The 22,417-nt window shown below is 51.2% G+C and overlaps 11 protein-coding genes across 11 annotated transcripts; 7 read left to right on the forward strand and 4 right to left on the reverse strand.

Moving 5' to 3' along the window:
- Positions 1-83: 83 nt before the first annotated feature.
- SNOG_03899 (hypothetical protein) lies at positions 84-298 on the forward strand (the record flags this gene model as incomplete). The annotated part of the gene is made up of 2 exons (XM_001794391.1): positions 84-143; positions 233-298. 2 exons carry the CDS (start codon positions 84-86, stop codon positions 296-298), a joined length of 126 nt encoding a protein of 41 aa, XP_001794443.1.
- A 685-nt stretch (positions 299-983) lies between these two features.
- Positions 984-2,496, forward strand: SNOG_03900 (hypothetical protein; the record flags this gene model as incomplete). Its single annotated transcript, XM_001794392.1, has 3 exons — positions 984-1,045; positions 1,092-1,441; positions 1,464-2,496. The coding sequence occupies 3 exons, from the start codon at positions 984-986 to the stop codon at positions 2,231-2,233; spliced, it is 1,182 nt and encodes a 393-aa protein (XP_001794444.1). The 3' UTR covers positions 2,234-2,496.
- Positions 2,497-6,241: 3,745 nt separating this feature from the next.
- On the forward strand, positions 6,242-7,184 carry SNOG_03901 (hypothetical protein; the record flags this gene model as incomplete). The annotated part of the gene is made up of 2 exons (XM_001794393.1): positions 6,242-6,278; positions 6,449-7,184. 2 exons carry the CDS (start codon positions 6,242-6,244, stop codon positions 6,637-6,639), a joined length of 228 nt encoding a protein of 75 aa, XP_001794445.1. The 3' UTR covers positions 6,640-7,184.
- Positions 7,185-7,514: 330 nt separating this feature from the next.
- On the reverse strand, positions 7,515-9,370 carry SNOG_03902 (hypothetical protein; the record flags this gene model as incomplete). The annotated part of the gene is made up of 4 exons (XM_001794394.1): positions 7,515-8,338; positions 8,501-8,604; positions 8,626-9,260; positions 9,347-9,370. The coding sequence occupies 4 exons, from the start codon at positions 9,368-9,370 to the stop codon at positions 7,515-7,517; spliced, it is 1,587 nt and encodes a 528-aa protein (XP_001794446.1).
- Positions 9,371-11,796: 2,426 nt separating this feature from the next.
- On the reverse strand, positions 11,797-13,916 carry SNOG_03903 (hypothetical protein; the record flags this gene model as incomplete). The annotated part of the gene is made up of 2 exons (XM_001794395.1): positions 11,797-13,595; positions 13,850-13,916. The coding sequence occupies 2 exons, from the start codon at positions 13,914-13,916 to the stop codon at positions 11,797-11,799; spliced, it is 1,866 nt and encodes a 621-aa protein (XP_001794447.1).
- Positions 13,917-14,818: 902 nt separating this feature from the next.
- Positions 14,819-15,737, forward strand: SNOG_03904 (hypothetical protein; the record flags this gene model as incomplete). Its single annotated transcript, XM_001794396.1, has 2 exons — positions 14,819-15,001; positions 15,054-15,737. The coding sequence occupies 2 exons, from the start codon at positions 14,819-14,821 to the stop codon at positions 15,735-15,737; spliced, it is 867 nt and encodes a 288-aa protein (XP_001794448.1).
- Positions 15,738-16,245: 508 nt separating this feature from the next.
- SNOG_20035 (hypothetical protein) lies at positions 16,246-16,860 on the forward strand (the record flags this gene model as incomplete). Its single annotated transcript, XM_001794397.1, has 3 exons — positions 16,246-16,345; positions 16,371-16,492; positions 16,558-16,860. The coding sequence occupies 3 exons, from the start codon at positions 16,246-16,248 to the stop codon at positions 16,858-16,860; spliced, it is 525 nt and encodes a 174-aa protein (XP_001794449.1).
- On the reverse strand, positions 16,436-16,851 carry SNOG_03905 (hypothetical protein; the record flags this gene model as incomplete). The annotated part of the gene is made up of 4 exons (XM_001794398.1): positions 16,436-16,480; positions 16,503-16,634; positions 16,656-16,759; positions 16,794-16,851. 4 exons carry the CDS (start codon positions 16,849-16,851, stop codon positions 16,436-16,438), a joined length of 339 nt encoding a protein of 112 aa, XP_001794450.1.
- Positions 16,861-17,207: 347 nt separating the features above from the next.
- SNOG_03906 (hypothetical protein) lies at positions 17,208-19,580 on the forward strand (the record flags this gene model as incomplete). Its single annotated transcript, XM_001794399.1, has 3 exons — positions 17,208-17,702; positions 17,986-19,138; positions 19,543-19,580. 3 exons carry the CDS (start codon positions 17,208-17,210, stop codon positions 19,578-19,580), a joined length of 1,686 nt encoding a protein of 561 aa, XP_001794451.1.
- A 610-nt stretch (positions 19,581-20,190) lies between these two features.
- On the reverse strand, positions 20,191-20,825 carry SNOG_03907 (hypothetical protein; the record flags this gene model as incomplete). The annotated part of the gene is made up of 3 exons (XM_001794400.1): positions 20,191-20,359; positions 20,438-20,550; positions 20,604-20,825. The coding sequence occupies 3 exons, from the start codon at positions 20,823-20,825 to the stop codon at positions 20,191-20,193; spliced, it is 504 nt and encodes a 167-aa protein (XP_001794452.1).
- A 271-nt stretch (positions 20,826-21,096) lies between these two features.
- Positions 21,097-22,249, forward strand: SNOG_03908 (hypothetical protein; the record flags this gene model as incomplete). Its single annotated transcript, XM_001794401.1, has 2 exons — positions 21,097-21,119; positions 21,196-22,249. 2 exons carry the CDS (start codon positions 21,097-21,099, stop codon positions 22,247-22,249), a joined length of 1,077 nt encoding a protein of 358 aa, XP_001794453.1.
- Between the last annotated feature and the right edge of the window lie 168 nt (positions 22,250-22,417).

Below are 22,417 nucleotides of genomic sequence, written 5' to 3' on the forward strand. Positions count from 1 at the left end.
CGCGTGTAGATTCCATGGGCGTGTAGGAACATGACCTCGGGAGCTACTCATCAAAACGGTCGAAGCTACAAGCCCATGGAAACATGATTTACTGGACCAAATACTTCCAATACGGCGTGAAGGGCTCGCCTGTGGACAATTGGGTAAGGTGGCCCGCTGCATCTTACTCACGGTGGCGATAGACCTGTCTCTTCCTGAGTCTACTGATCATGATGCTGGTAATTCGCTACAGGGCTGTGTCATTTCACGTATCTGTTCATGCCCAGACTTGCTTCAAGAGACGTTCGAGGGCAAGTAGGACCTCTTCAGACGTCATCCACTGTTCGAAAGCTTTTAGTGTGAAAGTGTGACCACAGGACGACTTTCGACCGCTTTCAAGTCGAGTTAACCTGTCGAAGATAGTCGAACAATATGGGCTAGCCAAGAACAAAATCCAAGGCTGGGTTTAGTTGTCAGCAAGGCCATGGTGACCTCGGGACGCTCGTGAGAATTATCGTCTTATTTTACACGTCACAGCGTTTACCGCACAATGTTGGATATCTTCTGTGAGATCGAACTTCTTTCATGGCGTGTACATGATAAAGAACTAGTCGTGGATCCGACAAATCAAACGTGGGGAGTGAAGGATGCTTGCTGTCGTCAGTGCCAATTCCCGGTGTTTGGCCGCGGCACCTCGACTCGGAACACGACCTTACTTTCTCACTACACTGTTTCCTGTATTCATCTCCATCATGGCGCTCTATATGACCTATCTGCTCACCTCATGTTTAGGCACCGGTTGCTATCCATGCGCCCCCACGAGGCAAGAGTGGGGTTGAAGCCCAGTCCCGACTGCGGGCGTTGTGTCATGACGTTTGGAGCTTCTAGAAAACGCGGGCCGCGGTCGAACCCATGCCAATTTCATTTGACATTGCACACTCACAGCCTCTGGAACACTCTCTCTGCAACCTGTCGAAGACGAGCGCTGAATAGTCGTAAGCAATATGTCATCTCCGAAAACAATTCGCTGGGGTATTCTCGCAACGGGCGGTATCGCCTTGACATTGTTAGTACCCCACACCCCGCGATAGCTCCCAACTAACATGCTGTAGTACCAAAGACCTTCTCGTTGACCCAAATACACGCGGGGTCAGCCACCTCAAGCACACTGTCGTCGCTGCCGCATCCTCTTCGTCGAAGTCGCGCGCCGAAGAGTTCTTGAAAGAGACAGGAAGCCCGTCAGACGCAAAGGCGTATGGCTCGTACGAGGAGTTTGTCAAAGACCCCAATATCGATGTTGTATACATCGCGACACCACATTCGCATCACTATCAGAATGCAATGCTATGCCTTGAGGCAGGGAAGAACGTGCTCTGTGAGAAGGCCTTCACTGTGAACGCTGCACAAGCGCGTGAGCTAGTCAAGAAGGCAAAGGAGAAGAACCTCCTTCTTGATGGAGGCTGTATGGACACGCTACTTCCCACTCTCCATCTACGTCCGCGAGCAAATCACCTCGGGTCGCATTGGTCCTGTTGCACGTGTCATATCGGACAACAGCATGGCCCTTGATCCAGAGAAGAGCTACCCTGACGGCAAGAACCGCATGGTCAATCCTGATCTTGCGGGTGGTGCTCTCCTTGATCTTGGCATTTACGCGCTTACGTGGATCTTCCAGACTCTTTACCATACCCAACCAGAGAAGGATCGCCAGCCGCCAAAGCTGCTTGCCTTCATCAAGAACTACGAAGCGACACAAAAGGCAGACGAACACAGCACCATGATCTTGAGCTTCCCTCGTTCGAAAGAGCTGGGTGGTGAAGCACATGCCGTAGCTACAACCTCTCTACGTGTTGCAACCGCTCCTGGAGGCAATATGGATACACCATGTTGTCGCATCCAGGGCCCCAAAGGCGAGATACAGGTCTTTCCGCATTCTTTCCGGCCCTTGAAGACTAAAATCATCGGCTCGGATGGGAAGGTCGAGGAGAAAGACTGGCCGATCCCAGGACCCGGACGAGGCAGTGGCTGGTACAACGGCTTCGGTAACTCAACACAGTCGGAGGGCGAAGGTCAGGGTATGTTCTGGGAGGCGGACGAGGCTGCGGACGCCATTCTGAACGGTAGGAAAGAAGGCAAGTTCCTAGGTCTAGACGAGAGTATCCTGATCATGGAGGTCATGGACGAAGTGAGGAAGCAGGGCGGACTGGTGTATCCTGAGAACATTGAGACGACAAAGTACCCCACTCAGTTGTAAGAGACCAGGAACAATCAGACATCGCACTAAATGAATCACCATCTCCTCATCTATCATCTCGAGTGTGTGAAACACTATTCCTATTTACTGCGTGCTACGATCGGCAAGAAGTTGAAGGCTTTGTCAAGGTTCATGTTGAGGGAACATCGTGGACAATAACAAATGTCGACTTCGTACATATCTTCATTCCGTTAGATTGTATCACTACCTAGATTGTTCAGAACCAGGTGTTTCATAGACGAAATGGGATACGCACGTATCACAGTTGTTTCGATAAATTCTTTTGTATAACGACTTATAAGTGAGAGCGGAAATTGTTGGTCGCATTAAATACACCATTTATCTCGAAATCCGACGCGAAATCTAAATAAATTTCTGAAATATTTGTTTGTTAAGTCTATGCAAGAAAGGTCAAAGTTATCTAGTTCCTCAAAGACACTGCCCAAGACCTTCTGGCGCTATGCTGACAACTCCAGGAACTTTTATGTATAAGGCTCTTCATTTAGGCCTTCTAGTCTAGCAGGCTCCTCAGTCTCTTCCCGAAGCTAGCGCAAACGTAAGTCATGCATAGCCGCTAATATAATGAACTAGCAGGACTGACTGGAGTTCTAAAGGCTGAAATTGGTACAGGTGTGGTATGGTTATGTAGAATTCAAAAGCTTTGAAGCAGATGTTTATAGCAATCATTATTTACCAATGTGGGAATTCATTATTCCTTGCTGGTACTTGCACCTTGACCTGAGCTGTCAATCTGCAATTACGGATGTGTGCTTCCAACGGAGGCAAGTCCATTATATGCAGACTGTCCGAACAGGATCATCGGAAACGTCATAGCGCAGCACTTACTTCCAAGGTTGGCATTGTATACCCTCCTGAGATTGCTGCTAACCAAGCAACACATGCTTCAGTACCTTCTAGCGCCTGTAATTATGTATCATCTCCTTTTGAATAGCGGATCATGACTCACACATCTATGGGTTAACGGAATAGATCGGTGGGAATCATGCACAGGACTGCCAATGCGGAGTTTCTAGTGCAGAATGCAACAAGGAAAGATGGTCGCTGCGAGTGACTGCCGATACATGTTACAGTCTAATAATGCAGACTGCCAACAGAAGAAAATGACCAGGGTCTGATGACCGATTGTATAGCTCAGTGGTAATGCGTGTGCCTTCAAGCTCATGGTAGGTGAGCTAATATTGCAGCAATAATGCATGGTAGACTGCAGTGATTACTCGATTCTACATGTACTAGGTCTCATGGCTCCGCAGCAATACAGTGCAGTATGGCGCACACAGGTATTCCTACCATAGAGTCACACCAGCAGAACCTAACTGATCATGCGCGACAGAGATAATCAGTGGGTCGCATTACTCTGAGGCCAAGCGCAATACTCTTTTGGAAATCAGGCACTCTACGTACGACCTTTCCCAGGCTGTGTGCAAGTTCAGGTCGATAATCGCTGATCTTGCCACCGGCGCTGAGATTCCCAACTTCTTCTATATCCTCCAAGATAATTGAGTCCATATAACCTCTGATGGTGGTAGCTACAGTTACCGCGGAGGTCCAAAAGACTTCAACACAAACTATGCAAGCATGGATGACAAAACCCCCGGTGGTCTCGCTTGTCGAGAGTGTTTGTTGAGGGCTGAAGGATATCGCACTGCATACCGCATAAAGCCCTGCAGGCGCTCAATTCAACACAACATGCAATCAGATTACCGTAAAAGGCTCCAGGTCAGCCAACCCACCCGACGTGGCATTCTGCAGGAGTATACGAAGTGGCAGATCCTAGCATAAATGTTAGCACTTGTCAAAATATAGCCATACATATCACTCTTTCCTTAAGATAGACGCGGATGAAACGGAAGCGGTCGCTGGCAAGGCCGGGTAAGCTGCCACAGTTTCTGCAGGGCCGCCAACGCAACCCACACTTCCAGTCGCTAAAGGCGGTTCCAGCACGCTGGGCTGCCTCGTCAAAACCGCTACAGCTTAGGCTTCACTGACTGACGGAGGTGGTGGCTCGGACGGCTAGGTTGTTCTGAGGTACCAGCAATGTGGCGACAGTACTAGTGAGGCACGAATCCATGCGAAAGACGTATGAGCCGTCATCCTGTCACAAATTTGTACGCGCATCAGACCATGTGTCAAACATAGAGTGGTGGGAACTCCTCCTATGGTACTCATGATTGGGACGCACCTAGGTCAGACTCAAGCACTTCATGGCGAGGTGCTTTCTCGATCCGGAAGCGAGGCGAGAGACACATGCTCAGCTGGGTAAAGCAACTACGAGGGTGAAGACTCAGGAAAAGCAATTACCGATACGATCTCCGGCAATTCGAAGCCTTCAAACTCCCAGCATTGAACCGTGCCTATGGAGAACGCAGCGTATGGAGCTATGCAGCCTTCCCAGACCGCAAATTGGCAGATTGTAGCACTCACCCCTTCCTGTTTGGGTCTTCGAAAGATGCAGAATCTATCGCAAATCTGCAAAGTCTTCGCCTCGTGTCTCCCAAAAGTCTGGGTCCATTTGAAGCTTGCGCAGAGTGAACATGTATGTCACGTGATACGGTAGGGTTCGACCAGTTCTAGAAGCGCATTATCTCAACGTGCATGAACCTGCATACAGCACGTCGTGTGTCGGTCGAACCCACGAACGAGCTGTTTTTGTTTTCATTTGGGTAGCCTTGCATCCATTCATCCACCCTAAAACGACACGTCATAGCACGCCACCTGTAATGACGCCAAGGGAGAACTTCTGAGGGCAAGTGCGCTCCCAAACAATGTCGGCACCCCCGTTCAGTGATGATGAACAACACAACATCTGCCAGCGCAGCGCGAGTAGGAGTCCTCGCGTCGAGACGCTCTCGACTTCGATATAACCGAACCCTATCGTGCCTTCGATGCAAATTGCGTTCGAGATGCATCCCTGAACATCCTTGTTTGAACAGACGTTATGGTAATGCCTTGCTCAGAACCAGATACCAAACTGGTGGTCAAAGCACCAGGGTCAGTCGCTTAAGAGCAACGGTCAAGGGGCACGCACACGATCAGCCTATACCGGTAGCCCACGCTTCAGTGCGTTACATTCTGTCTGTCATCTCGACAAGCATATCTAGGGCTGATGCGTTCGCGTCAGGGACAAGCGTCAGACATGTTTGTTCGAAAGTCGGGAATCCAATGAGAGCAAGATCATTCTGCATTTCTGGGTCCATATGCCGAAGCCGACACATTTCACTCTGCAGGTGACACTGAACAAAGCAAGGCGTGGGGATGACGCACCTTTGGGTGGTGTCCTGGCTGCCTGGCATCGAGCCGTGCCGCTTCCGCCTCCGCTCATGTACTTTACCGTAACCGGTCGGTCCGAACGCCGCAGCCAACGAGACCCTCGTGGCCAGCTGTCATTGCAGTCTCGGTCTGCAGAAACTAGCCTCGCAGGCGTCTTTCAGTGCCAGCACATCGTTCATCCCAAACTACTCGTGGCCACCAGCTACATCGCTTTGCCCAGGCCATTGCTGCTCATTGGTCTTTTCTTCCCGACGCAATGGTCTTCAAGAATATTGGCGCAAGTCATAAATGCGTTACCTGGATTCAGCACAGCAGCACTTCTTTTTTGCTTCCTGTTTCTCGCTTCCCCCGCAATTGCTTGCCCATTGTCATATTTGTGGGCCAATGAGAAACCGAAAGACCTGCCAGCGCAACATGGCAGCAACCCCTGATCATGCTCCATCTGGACTGTGTACCACACGGCTGCAGAGAATACTCTTGCAGGGTGATAATGTGGCAAAAGCGCTGGCGACGCCCTTATGATGCCAGAAATGAGGCTCTCAAATAGCATGTTCGGAGTATAAACAGCGAGCATGGTTTCCCCGAGAACACTGTCTTTCCAAACTTGCCAGCTCTGTGCCAGCTTGAGTTCTACCAGACCCACCTGCAAGGTCATTCACCCCACTCTGTCGTCGCTACCTGAATATTCCACCAGCATTCACCGTCCCTGATCCCTTCAGCATGGCAGCATCCGAGACCTATGTCCAGAAGCTTCAGCGTAGGACCCTCTGCACCACTGTTGACCAAAGCTAAATGTTGCAGACTACTGCGCTACCCAGCAGATAGCGCAGCCGCAGTTCCAGGATTACTCCGACCCTCGAGGTTTGCATCCCTCCCCCGTAGCAACATTAGTCTGTCTCTGACTCAAGCACATAGGCATAAGAACAGCATGGTCCAGCAGCGTCTTCGTACACGGTCGCGAATACCGAGCACATCTCTGGAGAGACTATCGCTACCTTGAGCAGTCGCGCGAAGAAGCTGCTGAAGTGGCATGGAAATCCTTGACCGGAGCGGCTGCTGCGAACGCAGCCACCCAGGCACAATACAACCATAACCGCGGCTACACCGCGACCCGATAGGTTCGCCTCGAACGAACTGGAACATATGTCCACCACAGTAGCATGAACGTCACGTCATCAGCTAGGCGGATGCTGAGCAAACTCTACGCTAGCAACAACATAAGGGCACAACGTGGGATCTTTTCCTTGGACCGACCTCAGGCTTCTCTCATTTTACCGTTTGATCGTATTTCCTTCTACCATGATCACCATTTCGATTCTCTTGGCCCGCTTTATACCCATGAACGCATGTAATTTGGCGCGCAGCGCAGTTCGACATGTTCGTGGAATACGGACATGTCGATCCGCCTCTTCAGAGAGACGTACGCATGACCCAGGCCTTCTCAGCTCTTCTATCAACTTGTCGGTCTTGTAACGCATCTGACATCTTGGACACGATGGGGCATAATTATTGGTTTCCAAGCTTGTTTCTCTGTCTCCCTTTTTCTTTTGCAAGGCGAAGTCCCTTTTGATTTCCGCTATGAGTCTAGTGAAAAAGACACAAGACGCTACACGCTACAAGCTGTATGGTACCTATGAATTTGATCCTCGAGGTTGCTACAGCCATGTATCTTCTGAATGCGTTCACTCAAAAGGTAATTAATACCAAGATACGGCGCAAACATATAGCATCCGATTCAGAAAATGTCAGTAATACTCCTGCAGCGCATAGTACTATCGAGGGACTTTACAACGGGTAGAAGCTAGACATAACCTTGCCCACAACACGAACACAAAGCGTCCCATGGGACAAAGCAGAAGTGAGACAATTGAATGCATGTGACACAGCTTTGGCGACTCAGAGCAAGTAGGGCACATCTATTTTGTGATATAAAGGTCTTTGTAGCAATAGAGATGGACACTGTAGGGCTTTTTGCGGCTGACATAGGGTGGACTCAATCGTCATAGAGCATGACCACGTCTCCATCACCATCATACCACGCATCAGAACAGCCCCTCACATCGACAAGATCCACCCAATCGTCATTCTCCACAGCAAGGACTTTGGGCATTCGCTTCATCACTCCTGATGCATTGCCATCAAAGCCGAGCATGTCCGATCGCTCAGCCTTTGTACGCTCATCGTTGTGACCTCCAACAGGTGTATTGATCGTGCTACATTTCAAGGTAGGTCCTGACGCATCTTGCATGATGATGTCCCCGCTCTGGTCAATGGAACACAGATCATGCACGATACCGTCTCGGCATACGTATTGCTTCGTTCGAACAACTGGGTCCACGTAGTTGTGGAAACGCCACGATATGCACTGCGATGAGTGCGTGAAGGCCCGGATGGTAATGTCGGGTTGGGTCTGGACTGAGATTTCGCAAATACCCTTGAGCTGATCTACTTCGGTACCGCCGAGGGCGATGGGCCATGGTGAGTTGGGGTCCTCGGGATCGGCATAGGCCGCGACATCGGAAGTCAGAGGTACGTCCCACCAATTGAGCCAATGATTCACAGATTTGGCGCTTACCGCGGATGGATTCAAGTCATCTCTATCCGTATTATCACCTTTCTGCTCTGCTCGTGAATAGAGAACGATATCAGGAGGTACATTGTAGAGCATAATTGCGTCCCCATATACGGCAACAATGATGGCGCCATTAGAGAGATCTGCAGCAGCTGCATACAATCTGGGTATCACTTTATCATCCGGAGGGACAAAGACCATCTTGCGCAATAATTTTGTAGGTCCACCAAGTGGCGCGTCGCATCCTAGTATCAATTTATCGGTCAACGGATCGATGAAGAGCACGTGGTGACCATCGCTCAGCGGAACAGCATGATAGTGATCACACCCTCTTCGATTCGACGTCGATTCGAAACCAATGGAACCCCAGAAGGAGCTCAATGTTGGCCGATTGTGAAAGAACTTACGTCTGATAGCAGGCCGATCGTCAGGATGTGCAGCGCTGGAGATGAGGCGCAATTTCTTGGCTGACTCTATACCAGGGCGAGGAGGGAGGAAGAATAGATAATCGCTGGGCGCTGTGAGTGGGAACTATCGACTCAAGCTCTGATCCGTGAGAGCATCGATCCAGTGTAGCTCGATACCTGCGGAGCAGCCAAATGCGACGCAGCGGCGCTGTGGGCAGATGGAGACGCTACGAGGCGGATCGTCCTCAGAACACAAATGTCTATAAAATGTCGATGTGCCTGGTCCGATCGGAACGATTTGAGAACAAGATCCTTCCTGCGAAGAGTGGTCTCGTAATTGTCTCCACAATCTGCCAACTCTAGACACCGGCACAACTGGGTCTTTCGAAGGACTTCGCATGTTGAGGTTCCATGTTGAAGTGATAAGATTGCGATCATGGGAATGCTGGTCGTGTAACCCCTCGAGGCCGACGTGTTCATTGTGAGAGTGTACATCAATTGCCTGGAAGGAATCGAGCTCGCGCTCCTGCGTGCCAGAGAGGTGTTTTTGTGCAGTTCCATCCGCTTTTTCACCATGAGATGTGACGGCAGCGCGTCGTTGCTCAGGCTGACCTTCGCGATCGTGATGGAGCTCGTAAATCATGCCCATTCGACCTTCGAGAAGCGCTGCAACCGCATGGCGGCCGTAAGAGACGTCCATACTCATAGAAATGACTCTTCGGGGGCATATTACGCTGGCAACGGGTATAAGAAACCCATGCTGAGTATCGTATATGTAAATCAGCGTATCCCGGGCGAATAACACAAATCGCCCGCACGTACTAGCAGAAAAGATCAAGCTAGTACTTTGAATACGCGCAGAAGAGCCATGGCCGTCTAAGAATCCCTTACAGTTTATGCTTGTGCTCTCAACCACGGCCGGCCTGTTATCAAGTCCGTTCCCAGTCCAGTTGCAGGCAAGGGCGCATTGTCGTGACAGGTATTGGCTCAGCAACCATTCTTTGCTTTGAACGAGAGAGCCATGTGTGTCGTGAGTGTGCATTTTTCGCTTCAAGTCGACAATGGCACCGCTAGACCAGCCACCCCGCTCCAACATTGATGACAACAAACCTTTGTCCAGACTTGCTCGCATCCAGCATCGACACGTGTGACGAGCAGCATTGAATTCTCTTGGGTGAAGGTAATTGAAGATGTGTTGAATGATCTCGATAGGTATTCGGTGAGATGCGGGAAAACGCGGCGGGGCGACAAGATTCAGCGTACAATACCATACTCGACTCGTAAGTTTCAGGGACTTGTAGGCACTGATGTCCAAGAACGGCAACAACAGTATAACCAGTGTTCTGATTTTGCTGCTCCCGTAATGCCACCGATCCAAGGAGATGTGCGAGACCCTACCATATACGCCTGTGTGAACGCTGCATAATGTTCTAGCATCTCCGTACTTGACGGGAGACATCAACTCCGCGGTGGGTGTGCAGACTCCAAGCAGAACATCTGCCATATTACGTATGACACCTTCGCCCGGGATGGGTTCCAGGAATCTTTCTTTCAGGAAATCCGCCTCGCCGAGCATAGAGAATGAATTGGTTCGATTGCGACGTAAAATTTGGATTTCACTACAAGTGCCGGCAAGGCTCGGTAGACGGGATGTTGAAGAGTGTAAACTTGGCCCGCTAAACACAAATGCGGTAGGAGATACAAGGTCTACGCTCGGCACCGATTCTTGTAGAGAAGAATTCGGTCCTGTTCCGAAGCTGGAAGCCCGAGACTGTGACAGTGGATTGTTCAGCGCTGACGTAGAATTGTTGTTGTTGCTGCTGCTGCTGCTAAAGAACGATGTGATGTATTTTTGGAAGTCAACTCGAGGGTTCAGTCGTAGGCCATGAATATAATGGTCCCTGTGATGATAACCTTTGGTGACGCGTGTTGATGTGTCGCAGGCCCGGCTAGTTCTGTCACGCGCCCGAAGCGGAAGAACGCGACGCAGCAGATCCGATCGTGTTATCGTGGTTACAGGCGATTTTGAGGGGACATGCTTCAAGTCCGGGTTCTGCGTGTAAGCGTGTTTGGCCAACGAGGTTCCTGTTGTCTGTCCGAAAATCTGCGACATGTGCTCGGTATCGTGTACTATCGGACTGCAAGTAAGCGTCCGAGTATTGGGCGACTCAGTGCACGAAGAGACTGGCGAAAGGTCGATATCCAGTGTTGGAAGGACGGGCTCTGATTTGGTCCCCGCAACTCCTCTGGATAGGAGGATCTGGGAAGACGTCGTGAGGCTCTCCCACCCGGAGGCAGGCCACTTGTCGCAAGCGTAACAATGAGTATAAAGCGCGTAGGGTGCGGATGGCTGAAGTGATGGATAGACTGATACTCAGTGATGGATGTCGTGCGCAGAGGGGGTCCGCAAGAATGGAACACAGAAGAAAACATTGAACGCATTGAAAGAGTAAGAGCAAACGTAGTGGCAGGTGAATATCGACAGACATCTCAAATGCGGAAGGACAACTCAAGATTCGCAGGGCGTCATTCATAACGAGGGGGAAAGACCGGGGTGCAACTGCAGCATGTCGATGTGGTAATCTAAAGCCATGCGCAGCACGAGCCGGGTTGATCCCCCTCGTAGCTCAAGACTCGTGTCAACTGGTAGCAAATTATATGAGGAAACTATATGCAGAGAAGCAGGCCCACTATGGCATTGCAGTTTATGCTACTGAGGATCCGTTCGATCTATTTTGAGATATCGCAGTACTGTTGCCGAGCCATGCCTCGCTAAGGCTACGAAACGATCAGCAAACTTATCACACATCAATCAACAACGTACTTACGGCATTTTCAGGCAAGGATTCTCAAATCTCTGTCCGCGCTCCCTAGCTTCGTCTAGCGTAAGTCGCCCAACTGCTCGCTGTCCAATTCTTCCTGAGGATACGGCTTCTTCTTGAACGTCACGCCCAAGGCCTGTAGGCTCTGGACTACGAAGACTGCGCAAAGCAATGAATTTCATGAGTGGTCGATAGGTGCGCGCAAACACGTAAAAGAACCAGAGAGTGGCAATGATCAGTGGTACTACCAAGGCTGCTCGCTTGAAAGCCTTTTGCAAGGCCAACTGGCCAGCCACTGTGATCTGGAAAAGCACGGCACCACCGATGATGCGATCGCACATCATTGTCCATCCTCGACCGGTAGAATGTTGACGATGCTCCATGGCGTAGAGTAGTTGATACTTGTGAACGAAGTGACCTATCATAAAATACGCCAGGCCAGTCAGTAAGACCTGCCAAGAATCCCGCAGCACACTATACACCATGCAGATGATAAAAATGAGGATTGTCTGCGGCAGGAAGAAGCCATAGCTGAAGACCGGGGGCTGAACGAGTTCTGCATAATCTGAACGGAATTAGACGAGCCCCGATACTGTTTTGAAAAAGCTTACCTCGTGGAGTTTTAGCCCCTATTAGATAGACCGGGTAGAGTGACAGCGCGCCGAATTCCATCAATCGTAGCGGAAAGAGTCCAAATCCTTGGAGAATTATAAAATTCGTGTAGAAACCAAGGAGATCAGATAACGACTGAGCTAAGGCATAAGCAATTTGCGTAGCGCTTGTAAGCTTCTCAGCAAACTTGGACCACCGCGCCACGAAGCCAGATGCAGTTCCGAGAATGGTGAATAAGATGAAGAAGTTGAAGAAGACAAAGAAGAAATTCTTGGAAATTACAGACAGCTCAACATCACCTTGTGATATCATGCCCTGCATGTTTGCCAGCCAGTCGTAAAGGAAGGGCACGGTCACGGTGATGAGTGTGAGCGCTAATGTCGGTAGTTGAGTGCTGACGAGGGACTGAAGGTTTGGGTGACGATCTAGAGCTTCGGCAAGACTGGGAAAGACTTCCTGAATGGAACAGATGTTCAGAGCACCTGCAATAGGGACCAACAGTGTCGTCCAGAACACACTCAGTATACCAATAGCTACGGTAATTGACCACGAGCGTGTTATTCTCTGGCTTCGAGAGAGATATGTATTAGACCAGACAACGTCAGAGGGTGCGGGACTAGTGTTGGCCAGTAGTTGCAGCGGAGAAGGATCGAGAACGGCCTGTATAGCCATTTGAGCGCTCGCTACGCTGTCCATGGTCACAAAGGCCAACGGAGTCGGCAAAAATTCCTTTTTTCGAAGCGCCTTGATCTCGTCGTCTATTCTGCGCAACTTCTCCTCGTAGTAGTCAATTGCATCAACAATCTTGTATCTTAATTTGAAGCGTCCGTAACGTAACTTCATCGTGGGGCGCTGCCGGTCGTATGGGACGATATAATCCGGGTCTCGATCAACCTGTCGGATAAGATGGCTGGCTTCGTTGTCATCGCTGTGGCCGTCATCGGCGGACTGCGGCGGAGTCGGCTGGACGATGGGAAGAGTCTCGAGGCTTCGCTCGACCCTACGACTGCCAAGGTGTACTGTCCAAGCCTCCTCAAGCTTTCGCAAAATCGATTGTCGCTTGCTGACCTTTCTGTCCAGCTCTTTCCAATTTTTACACAATGTGACACTTTCGACCCTGCCAATCTGGAGATCTTCGATGAACTCCTTGATCTTGTCCTCTGAACGTAGGTTCACGGGTATTCCGGATAGACGAATGGTGCGATCTGTGATGGTGGTTTGACTGCCCAGATACTCCTGCCGAACGTCGATGATCCTTCTTGTTTCAGACACGATCAGATACATTATCAGGCCGGTAAAGAGGTATGCGAAGACGAGATACATCCAGAGATAGTCCGTGGCGTATTCGTACTCGGCGGCCATGATCGTGAAGGTCGCTCGGGGTTTCATCCGCTTGTCGTGAGGGTCGTCATCGGGGGGAGGCAGCTTCTTGGATTCTGGGTGTGTATCGTGGACGGGCTTGATGACAGCGAGTGCGAAGAAGAGGGTGACGAGAAGGAACTTCATAGCCATCTTGAAGAAGGCCAGGTATACGTATGCGTCCAGGCCCGCCGAAGCCAGCACCTGCTCGTCGGTGATTCTCCATAGCGGCAAGATCCAGCCAAAAAAGCTGTCGGGAAGTTCGGGGAGGGAGGTTGCAAGGTCGTTCTGCTTCTTGCGCGCTGCATAAAGACCTTTCCATCGGGGCCGCAGAAACTACAAGCACGAATTAGCTTTGAAGCACAAGAAGCCGTGGACAACATGCGCAAAATGTCAGGAATGCTCCCACGCCAAGGGTTAAGGAGAGGTAGATCTGAAGTCGAACGTCGCGCGGGCGAGACGTGCCGAGAATCTCATCCGGGCCCAAATTGCAAGTTCTATTATTGCGCGGTATCATGGCCGAAGAATGTCTTCGCCTGCCATGCGATGCGAATACCAAAGTACGGTGTGTACATGGCTGTCTTCTGGGGAGGCGCGCAGACCGCCGCTGCTCCTTTCGTCATGATGCAGCTAGCTGGCGCTAGGGGGCGCTAACCATCGCCCTGCCTTTGTCCCTCCAGGCCTTATCCTCACCCTCACTTTGACCCTCGACTCTGTCGGAAACTCGTGCGCATAGTTTCATGCCATGCAGCTTGATCTCTAACTAACCTGCCAGCGTCACTAATAACACAGTCCTCGCCATCGCGCGCAGCGTCACTACACCCAGCTCAACTGACCACAACATTGGAAAAATAAGCTATGCCCAACCTGGGACTTCTTTACATTGAAGCACAAAAAGTCTCAGGCGTCGAAGATGGCTTTGGTATCAACAGTATCGAGGTGATTGTTCGTGAACACTTGCTCCGAGCATACACAGACTTGCGCATTAGACAACCCATTTCGCTGAGTGAGCGAAACTGTACTAAGCGGAAGCTTCTCAAACAATTTTTAACCTTTACTAGGCCCATCACTGAGAAGCTTAGTCGAAAAGATCGAAGTCACCGGCCATAGTATGAGTCGAGGTGTACCAAGCACATCAGCATGGCGCCTATCCGAGAACGAAATGCAAATTGCAGTGTTCAGTCTGCATGACAACAACGAAGACGAGGACGGAAAGTCGACATTACCGTTCCACGTAACTGCTTTGCCCCACAGATCGATTGACGGGCTCTGGGAAACACTAGTGTACGAAGACTATACTGGCGATCACCTCTTATGCACGCTCACAGCTGCTGTCCGTGAGTGGCATGACTGTCCTGCAAATCTTGATACAGCCTGGTACAACACCGTCCTGCTGTATGGGCCTCCTGGAAGCGGAAAGACCTCCCTTGCTCATGGCTTAGCCCAACGACTTTCCATCCGATTATCTGATATTTACACCAGCGCCAAGCTGCTAAAGGTTGACGGCAGTGCAATATTCTCCCATATGTATGGCGGAACAGCCAAGGAGATCAGCTCCCTCGTTTCCACGATAAACAAGCTGGCACATGCACGTGAGGAATGCGAGGACGAGCCTCAACTCATCATCGTGTTGATTGATGAGATTGACAAACTAGTACCATGCCGGAAGCAGGTAGCCAGGAAAAATGAGCCATTGGATACGGTCCGCGTGCGTATGGTTTCAATCGAGGCTGTAGGCACTCATCACTGACTGAACCTAGGCTACCGCTGAAGTTCTCACTGGCATCGATAGACTTCGCTCGGCCATTAATGTTGTCTGGATCTTCACAACAAACCTAGTGGATGATCTCGACCCCGCGTTTGTTGATCGATGCCTCCTAAGAGAAGCTATCAAAGCTCCTGTTGCCAATTGCATATACGAGTTGTTGCGAGCAGAGCTCAATACGAGAATCCAACGCGGCGAAATCCTGCTAGATCACATGGCAGAGTCAGCATCTAGTCATGGACTCCAGACCACTGGACGCATTATAAATGCAGATGCGGCCACCAGTGACATCCCTCTGATAGAGATCCCAAGTCTCAAGGCCGCTAAAGTGCATCAGTCAGCAACGCTCCATACAGTTGTGCAGATGTTGCAACACATATCAACGCTGTCAATGGGCATATCAGCCAGACATCTCAGAGGCCTACTGAAAGTGTCTCACTTCCAATGCAGGGTCTATGGCCGACCCACGCTACAAGAAGCGCTCACTGCGTTCGAGATACTGGTACGGAAAGAGGTTGAGTTATCCCCAGAACAGGATGTCAGCAGTGTCATGGCGGCACGCGATGTAGAGGATTGCGAAGATGCTGATATGGAACTTCCCATGGGTGATAGCCAGCAAGGCAATGGTGAAGACATTTCTCTTCCCATCGACGTCAATATCTACAGTTCCGACTTGTAATCTATAATGAATGCGTACAGAAGGAACCATCTGCACTGTTATCCTCCTTCTCAGAATGATGACAAGAGTATCACACAGAATCAGAGTTTCATGTTGTACCAGACAAGGGACATCGGGACTTGTGTGCACCCGATCGACGACCCACCCAGTTAAGCATTTGTGACCGCTTGGCCCGGAAGCTTATCACTCGTCATGCGCTAAAATGACGCTTGCGCTGCGGCAATGGTGCCACGGGGCTACTGAGATCGAGACCAATCGGCCAGCGAAAATAATAGGACGCACACACATATGGTTTCTGTTCGATGGCTTACAGATATGCAGTTGCTAGTGGGTAGCCTGGTTCTCAGTGCCCAGTAGCTACACTTGCATCAGATGCGCAGAGACCCACAGCCTTGGGATGATCCAAGACGCACGGGTTGACCACGGAAGCTCGGAAGGTCAGTCAGACCTGCTGCAGCAGGTTCTGTCTAGAGACGTGCGGGTGCAAAAAGGAGGCAATATATGCACCATGCAGACTAGGAAGGTGAAGCAGCGGACGAACATCGCACATGTCAAGCAGTGCCCGAATGCACATCCATGGTTGCAATGGACAGGCACACGTGTCTCGGGTGTCTTTCCCCCAATTGACCCCAGACGAGAACCACGCGAATGGCTTGTTTTATCGTCGTCTTTGCGCTCAGCTCGCTTTCGTCGTAAGCTCACCCCTTCTGTACAAAGCGAGAGCTGTCTTCCGCATTGCGCATCTCGAGAACTTGGTAGGCATACCGTCCTCGCGCAGTTACACGAGCCCTTCTGAACAAGTGGACGAATCCGGCTCCAGGGCTCCTTCAGCATCGACTTGGCAGCCAAGATCGGTGTGGCTCTTGGTGCAGCCTTGTCAGCCTCTGGCGACGCCAACTGGGTAAACTGGGTACGTACAAGCATCGTCTCGTCTTGCGCGCTCCCTGTGTCGCATCCACATTGCTCCTGGACGTCCGTGCGACCGCCTGGTGTGGTGTTGCGCGGTCGCAGATCGGCATTACCTAGACACAGCCTCAACCACCTCTCCCCGCGTACCCGCAAGACCCTCCCATGTTGCCACTACTGCCCGTCGTCGACCACACTTCTCCGCCATGCTGACTGACGGCGTGCGCAATCCAGTTCCTGCCCACTTCCGCCGTCTTTGTTCCTTGTCGCAGCATCTGAGACACGTGCGCGTCGCCCTCGACCACTCCCTACCCGACCCGCCAGACGTCCAACCACTGCCATATCTCGACACTAACGGGGCCCTGCGCGCACGCATCCGATAACCCGCCGCCCGCACTCTACGCACCCCCCGCCCAAACATCGAATACAGGAGGGCGGACCTATACGCCTCCCTCGCGATACCCGAATCGCCGCGTGCATAGCTGCATAGCACTCGCTGCTCGCTGCTCGCTGCCTGCTGTCGCGCGTGCGGATTCCTACAACCAGAAAGCGGGTAGCCGCATGATGTGCGCGATACAAATAGTAAGAGTTCCAGTCAGACGCGCGCAACCGTCCATCCACCCTCCCCAGCCCCAAGCAGGTCGTTCTTGTCCAGGCACAAGTCGCCCTTGTCCTCTAAATCGCGCAACTACACCGAGTTCTACATCCCCCTCCGACGACCCTCCACCGCAACAGTACGCCCCCGGAGACATCATCAGTGGATCGGCCCCTCCAACTGAAGTCACCAAGCCATTGAGGATTACACATTTGGTAGTCTCGTTGCATGGGTATGCCCAGGTCTTTAAGAACCCTAATGCGCCCGGCGATGCATACAAAAACTACTGCACCACCGTTGGATCCGGTAAGGGCAAAAGAGCAGGCAGCTATTATGGCAACGGCTTTGTATCACTTTTCGAGGACGAGGTAGTCCTATGTGGCGAGGGGAGGTTGTCCGAAGGCGTATATCACTTCAATTTCGAACTCGAGTTTCCCTCAAAAGGCCTACCAAGCAGCATCGACGTAAGTCTAGACGTCACCACACTAAGCGTAATCACCTCCTGATAGCCTACAGTTCGAACGCGGCACGATTGCCTACATGCTGACAGCGACATTGACGCGTCCAACTACTATATCACCCACAGCTTCGTGTGATGCAAAGGTCAATTTGATCGATGCAATTGACATTGCACCAATAGGGGAGCCGAAGCCGCGCATAATTTCGCTGGAACCAATATCACGGAGAGGCCGTACGAAAACGCCACGAAAGCGGCCGGACACAGCTGCGGCTGACTCGACATCACAGACTCCACAGGGACTTGAACCACCACGAACAGCACAAGGCTCGGATCCAAATGGTACTACAGAAGAAGCAGAATGTCCGCGCAGCCCATCACCGAGTGACGTGAGCTACGAGAGCCAGATGAGCAGTGGTGGCGCCTCGGGAACCGAGTATGGCGTTCGTTCAATCCATACTGCAACAGACGGGATGACCAAATCGGACGGAAGCCGGACACCAGCGAAAGGAAAGACGATAACAGCGACCATAGATGTTCTCAAAGGGGGCTTCCTCCGAGGTGACCAAATACCTATCAAGGTGACTGTGAACCACACCAAGCATGTCAGAAGCTTGAATGGCATCGTCGTGACGTTGTACCGTCAAGCCAGGGTAGATATGCACCCGGCTTTGCCAGTCGCGCCAAACAGTAAGGGTGACAAGAAGAAGACCGAAGATTATTACCCGAAATCTCGCACAGGCCTCGGCGGACTTTCTCTGTCATCTGCGGGATCAAGTCATCTATTCCGGAAGGATCTGTCACAATCGTTTGCACCACTTTTCGTCGACCCAAGGACGCTTACTGCCGAGGTAAAATGCGCTGTGCGAGTGCCAGACGAGGCGTTTCCTACGATCTCAAACGTGCCTGGTGCCATGATATCGTTCAAGTACTACATCGAAGTGGTCGTGGATATTCAGGGTAAATTGACGGGACTAGATCGCATGGTTGCTAATGCTGGTCTTGTGAACGTTCCCTCAGGAGGTGCTAGCTTGGGACGCGAGGACGCTTCAAGTAACATGTTCTCGACCTACGGTGGCAACTTTGTTGACACGGATCAGATTCGGCGCGAAAAGGGGGTCATCTCATCTCTTTTCGAAGTCATTATTGGTACCAAGGACAGTGATCGAAATGGCAAGCGCAAGCAAACCCGGGTTCCTGACGTCGCAGAACTTATCCACAACATTTCGAATGAGCCGAACAGCGAGCCGATTGTCGCAGAGGGCTATCATCAGGAATATTATGACTATGACGAGAACGGGCAGTACTACGATTACGACTACAATTACGACCCTGCATATTATGAAGTCCCTGGATACGAACAACACAGTCAGCGTGGAGAGTCCTCATATCATGCACCCCCACAAGTTCCGGATGATGACCAAGGACTTTCAGAAAAAGAACGTATGCGACGTGCAGAAGCGCGATTACTACCGTCACAGCCTCCCGACGTTTCGAGCCAATCAACTTCCCTTTTGACTAATGTTCAGCAAAGCATTCCTCCTTCGGCGCCTATATTACCAGAAGACGATGATCCGAATCCACATTATGCTGCCGCTGGTCCTTCATCGATACCAGTTCATCCTCCACCTCCTTTTCGCACTACATCTTCACCATCAATGTATACCCACACGAACGTGGTGCCACCCCTGCACCGTCGTGCAACAGGTCAGCCGGATGACGACAACAGAACAGCAACTACAGGCTCGTCGACCACTATCAACGCCATCCACAGTCCTGTTGGTACGACATCTCCCAACAACAAGTCGAGCGAATATTCGAAGCCATTACCACCCTTGCCGCCACAGTCTCCATCGTCAGTTTCCGCTCCAGCGCCAAACTATGAACCGTCTTCATCGTCACATGTTCAGCCCACAGATGATAAGCAAGAGATGCAGCGGCGTAGACTGGAGCTGGAACAAAGCGCACCTCCCGACGAGCGAGACGAGGAGCACGAGCCTTTGCGACAACCCTCGGCACCTCTTGCTAGCAGTCGTCACAATGCTGTCCTTGTGCCATCAGCACCGACGTTGGACGACGACGACGAGGGTTTGATAGAAGCTGTGCAGCGAGGCAGGAGTGTGCCGAGTGCCGTTGATGACAGGAGGAGAAGTGAAGCGTTACCCGAGTACCAGAGGTAGCACATGTGATGAAGGCGTTTGACACTTAGCGCTTAACGATATCTAATAAGGGGGCTGGCATTTCCATGTGAATTTAGCAATTATGAGATACCTGATTTGCTTTTTGAATAGAAAAGAATTCGATCTGTTTGTACGCAATAAAGCACCGAACGTGTTGAGTTCCGCGCGCATTTCTGCTCGTAGTATAGCTTGGCTAGAGCACTGCCTGTTCATCGATATAACATTATACCTTTAGACGTCATCTCGAATGTGACAAACAAATAGGCGATGTTCTCTCCGGGTCATGGGGAATTGCCACTGTTTGAGCAATCTACCTCAGTTCAGCTCCATGATGCGTGTGCTGAGCACGCTCTCAAGATCGCGCGAGTGAGCGTCGTAGCTTGATCTCAAAGCCTCTAACTTTGCTTCCATGGCTGCTTCGATGTTGGCCTTCTGATCCAGGAGTTCTTTGAGACGTATGAGTTGTGCTTCGTGAGCTGCAGACCTAAGCGTTTTCAGTACAAGAACCATGGCCGAAGCAGAGGCATCATGAAGTGGATGTGTAGACATGCACTCTACTCACGACTTCTCTTCATGCTCATCGAACAAAGTGTCGATGGATGTCTCGATGGTCTCTGCGGTAGTACTATAGGATTCGATGACTTTCTTCTTCTTGGCTACGTGACGTTTACGTGCCTGAAAAGCGTGTTAGTGCAGTATGGGGTTCCATCAAGGCAACATGAACTTACTCCTACAACCATGGTTGAAAGAAGCTCTTCCGCCGACTTTGATTGTGTTTCTTCCTGCGATTCTTCTTGGTCATCGTGGTCGGCATCAGAGATGCAGACATCGCCAGAGGCAACTATCTCATCCATTCCATCGTGCTCCTCTGAGTTTCTAGTATCTTGACGACCAGCAACTTTACTGGCGGAGGCGTTGTTGGGCCTGTTACTGCTTCGCGGTGGGGTCATGGCTGCCGGCGAGGTAAGTGTTCTGATTAGCAAGGTATGGCAAGTTTGTATAGATCGAGTCTTGAGTGCGTCCATGCAAGGAGCGGCTCGATAGTTTTTGATTGAGCGTGAGCCTCAAGCTTCACGAAGACAGTGCAAGCTAGACTTCGGGATGCAGCGCGGCTTCCCCACAGGGTCCGCCAAGAGTTCGAGACCCACCAAAAATTTCAACGAGTTGCGGACTCCCGCTTCTCGCAAGCCAGCGCAGTAACATTCTTCCATACTCGCAAACATGGGACTCGCAGCACCAAAGAAGTATGTATCACTCTCTAGTATCCAATGCACATATGACGACTACATGGGCACAAGAGCGCAATTAACACTACCGCAGCCGGTCCAAGATCTCCAACGACCCGCAAAATACCACATGGGCCAACAACACCTCCCGCTTCGGGCATCGCATCTTGACATCGCAAGGATGGCAGCCCGGTGACTCCCTCGGCGCATCGGATGCCGCGCACGCCGCGCATTATACTGTCGCTTCTCAATCACACATTCGAGTACTTTTGAAGGATGACAACCTCGGCTTGGGCGCGAAGCGAGGAAGCGAGCGCGCAGAGAACTTTGGTCTCGCTGGATTGGAAAGTATCCTCGGACGATTGAATGGCAAGGAGGCCGAGGTGAAGAAGGAAGAGGAGCGAAGGGAGGAGATCGAGAAACGAGCCTTCGTGTACCGCAAGTACGGCATGATGAACTTCGTTAGTGGCGGCTTCCTCGTTGGCGACAAGATCAAATCGCGCGACGAGGTCAAGACGGAAACTCAGGCCAAGGTCGAAGTGAAATCTGAACCTGAAAGCGATGGCGCGAAAGAAGATGACAGGAAGAAGAAAAGGAAGCGCAAGGATCGTGACGAGGCGGGAGTGGAGGGCGAGGAAGAGCCTAAACTGAAGCGCAAGAAGAAGAGTATGGACCTTCGGGATCAAGCCAAGAAGGATATTGCCGCAGAGTCGTCAAAGGACAAGAAGGGCAAAAAGTCCAAGAAGGACAAGAAGGCGGTCACCTCGGATCCCGAACCCACGAGCTCCGGTGTAGCCTCTCCCGCATCAGACCCAGAACCACTCACAGACAAGGCAAGACGGAAAGCCGAGAAGAAGGCTCGCAAAGAGGAGAAGAGGCTGAAAAAGGCCCTGAAAAAGGCTGCCAAGGAAGCCGCGAAACCCATGGGCGATGTGGAAGACTTGAGTTCCGAGAGTGAGGATGAGAGCACACCCAGCGCTTCAAGACCAGCAACGGGCACCTCGACGCCAACAGTTTCGGCTGCTGGTTTGACTTTCAACCCTAGAGGCATGCACTCGGTGCGACAGAAATGGATTCGATCGAAAAAGAGTGCTACAATGGACGCGCAGGCAATGCGAGAAATCTTTATGATCAAGACGCCTTCGTAGCTCGCCAGAGAGAGAGAGAGCAGGATACAAGAGCATAGCGAGGCGTTTGGGCACAGGCATTCGGATTAGCATACTTTTTTCAAATCATTGCACCATCTTCGTCAATATAGCATTGAGTCTTTCACAATTGTAACATGTGTTGGCGGAAGCGCGTGGTATCCGTTTGGC

This window comes from Parastagonospora nodorum, assembly GCF_000146915.1.
Source record: "Parastagonospora nodorum SN15 chromosome Unknown scaffold_5, whole genome shotgun sequence".
Lineage (NCBI taxonomy): Eukaryota > Fungi > Ascomycota > Dothideomycetes > Pleosporales > Phaeosphaeriaceae > Parastagonospora > Parastagonospora nodorum.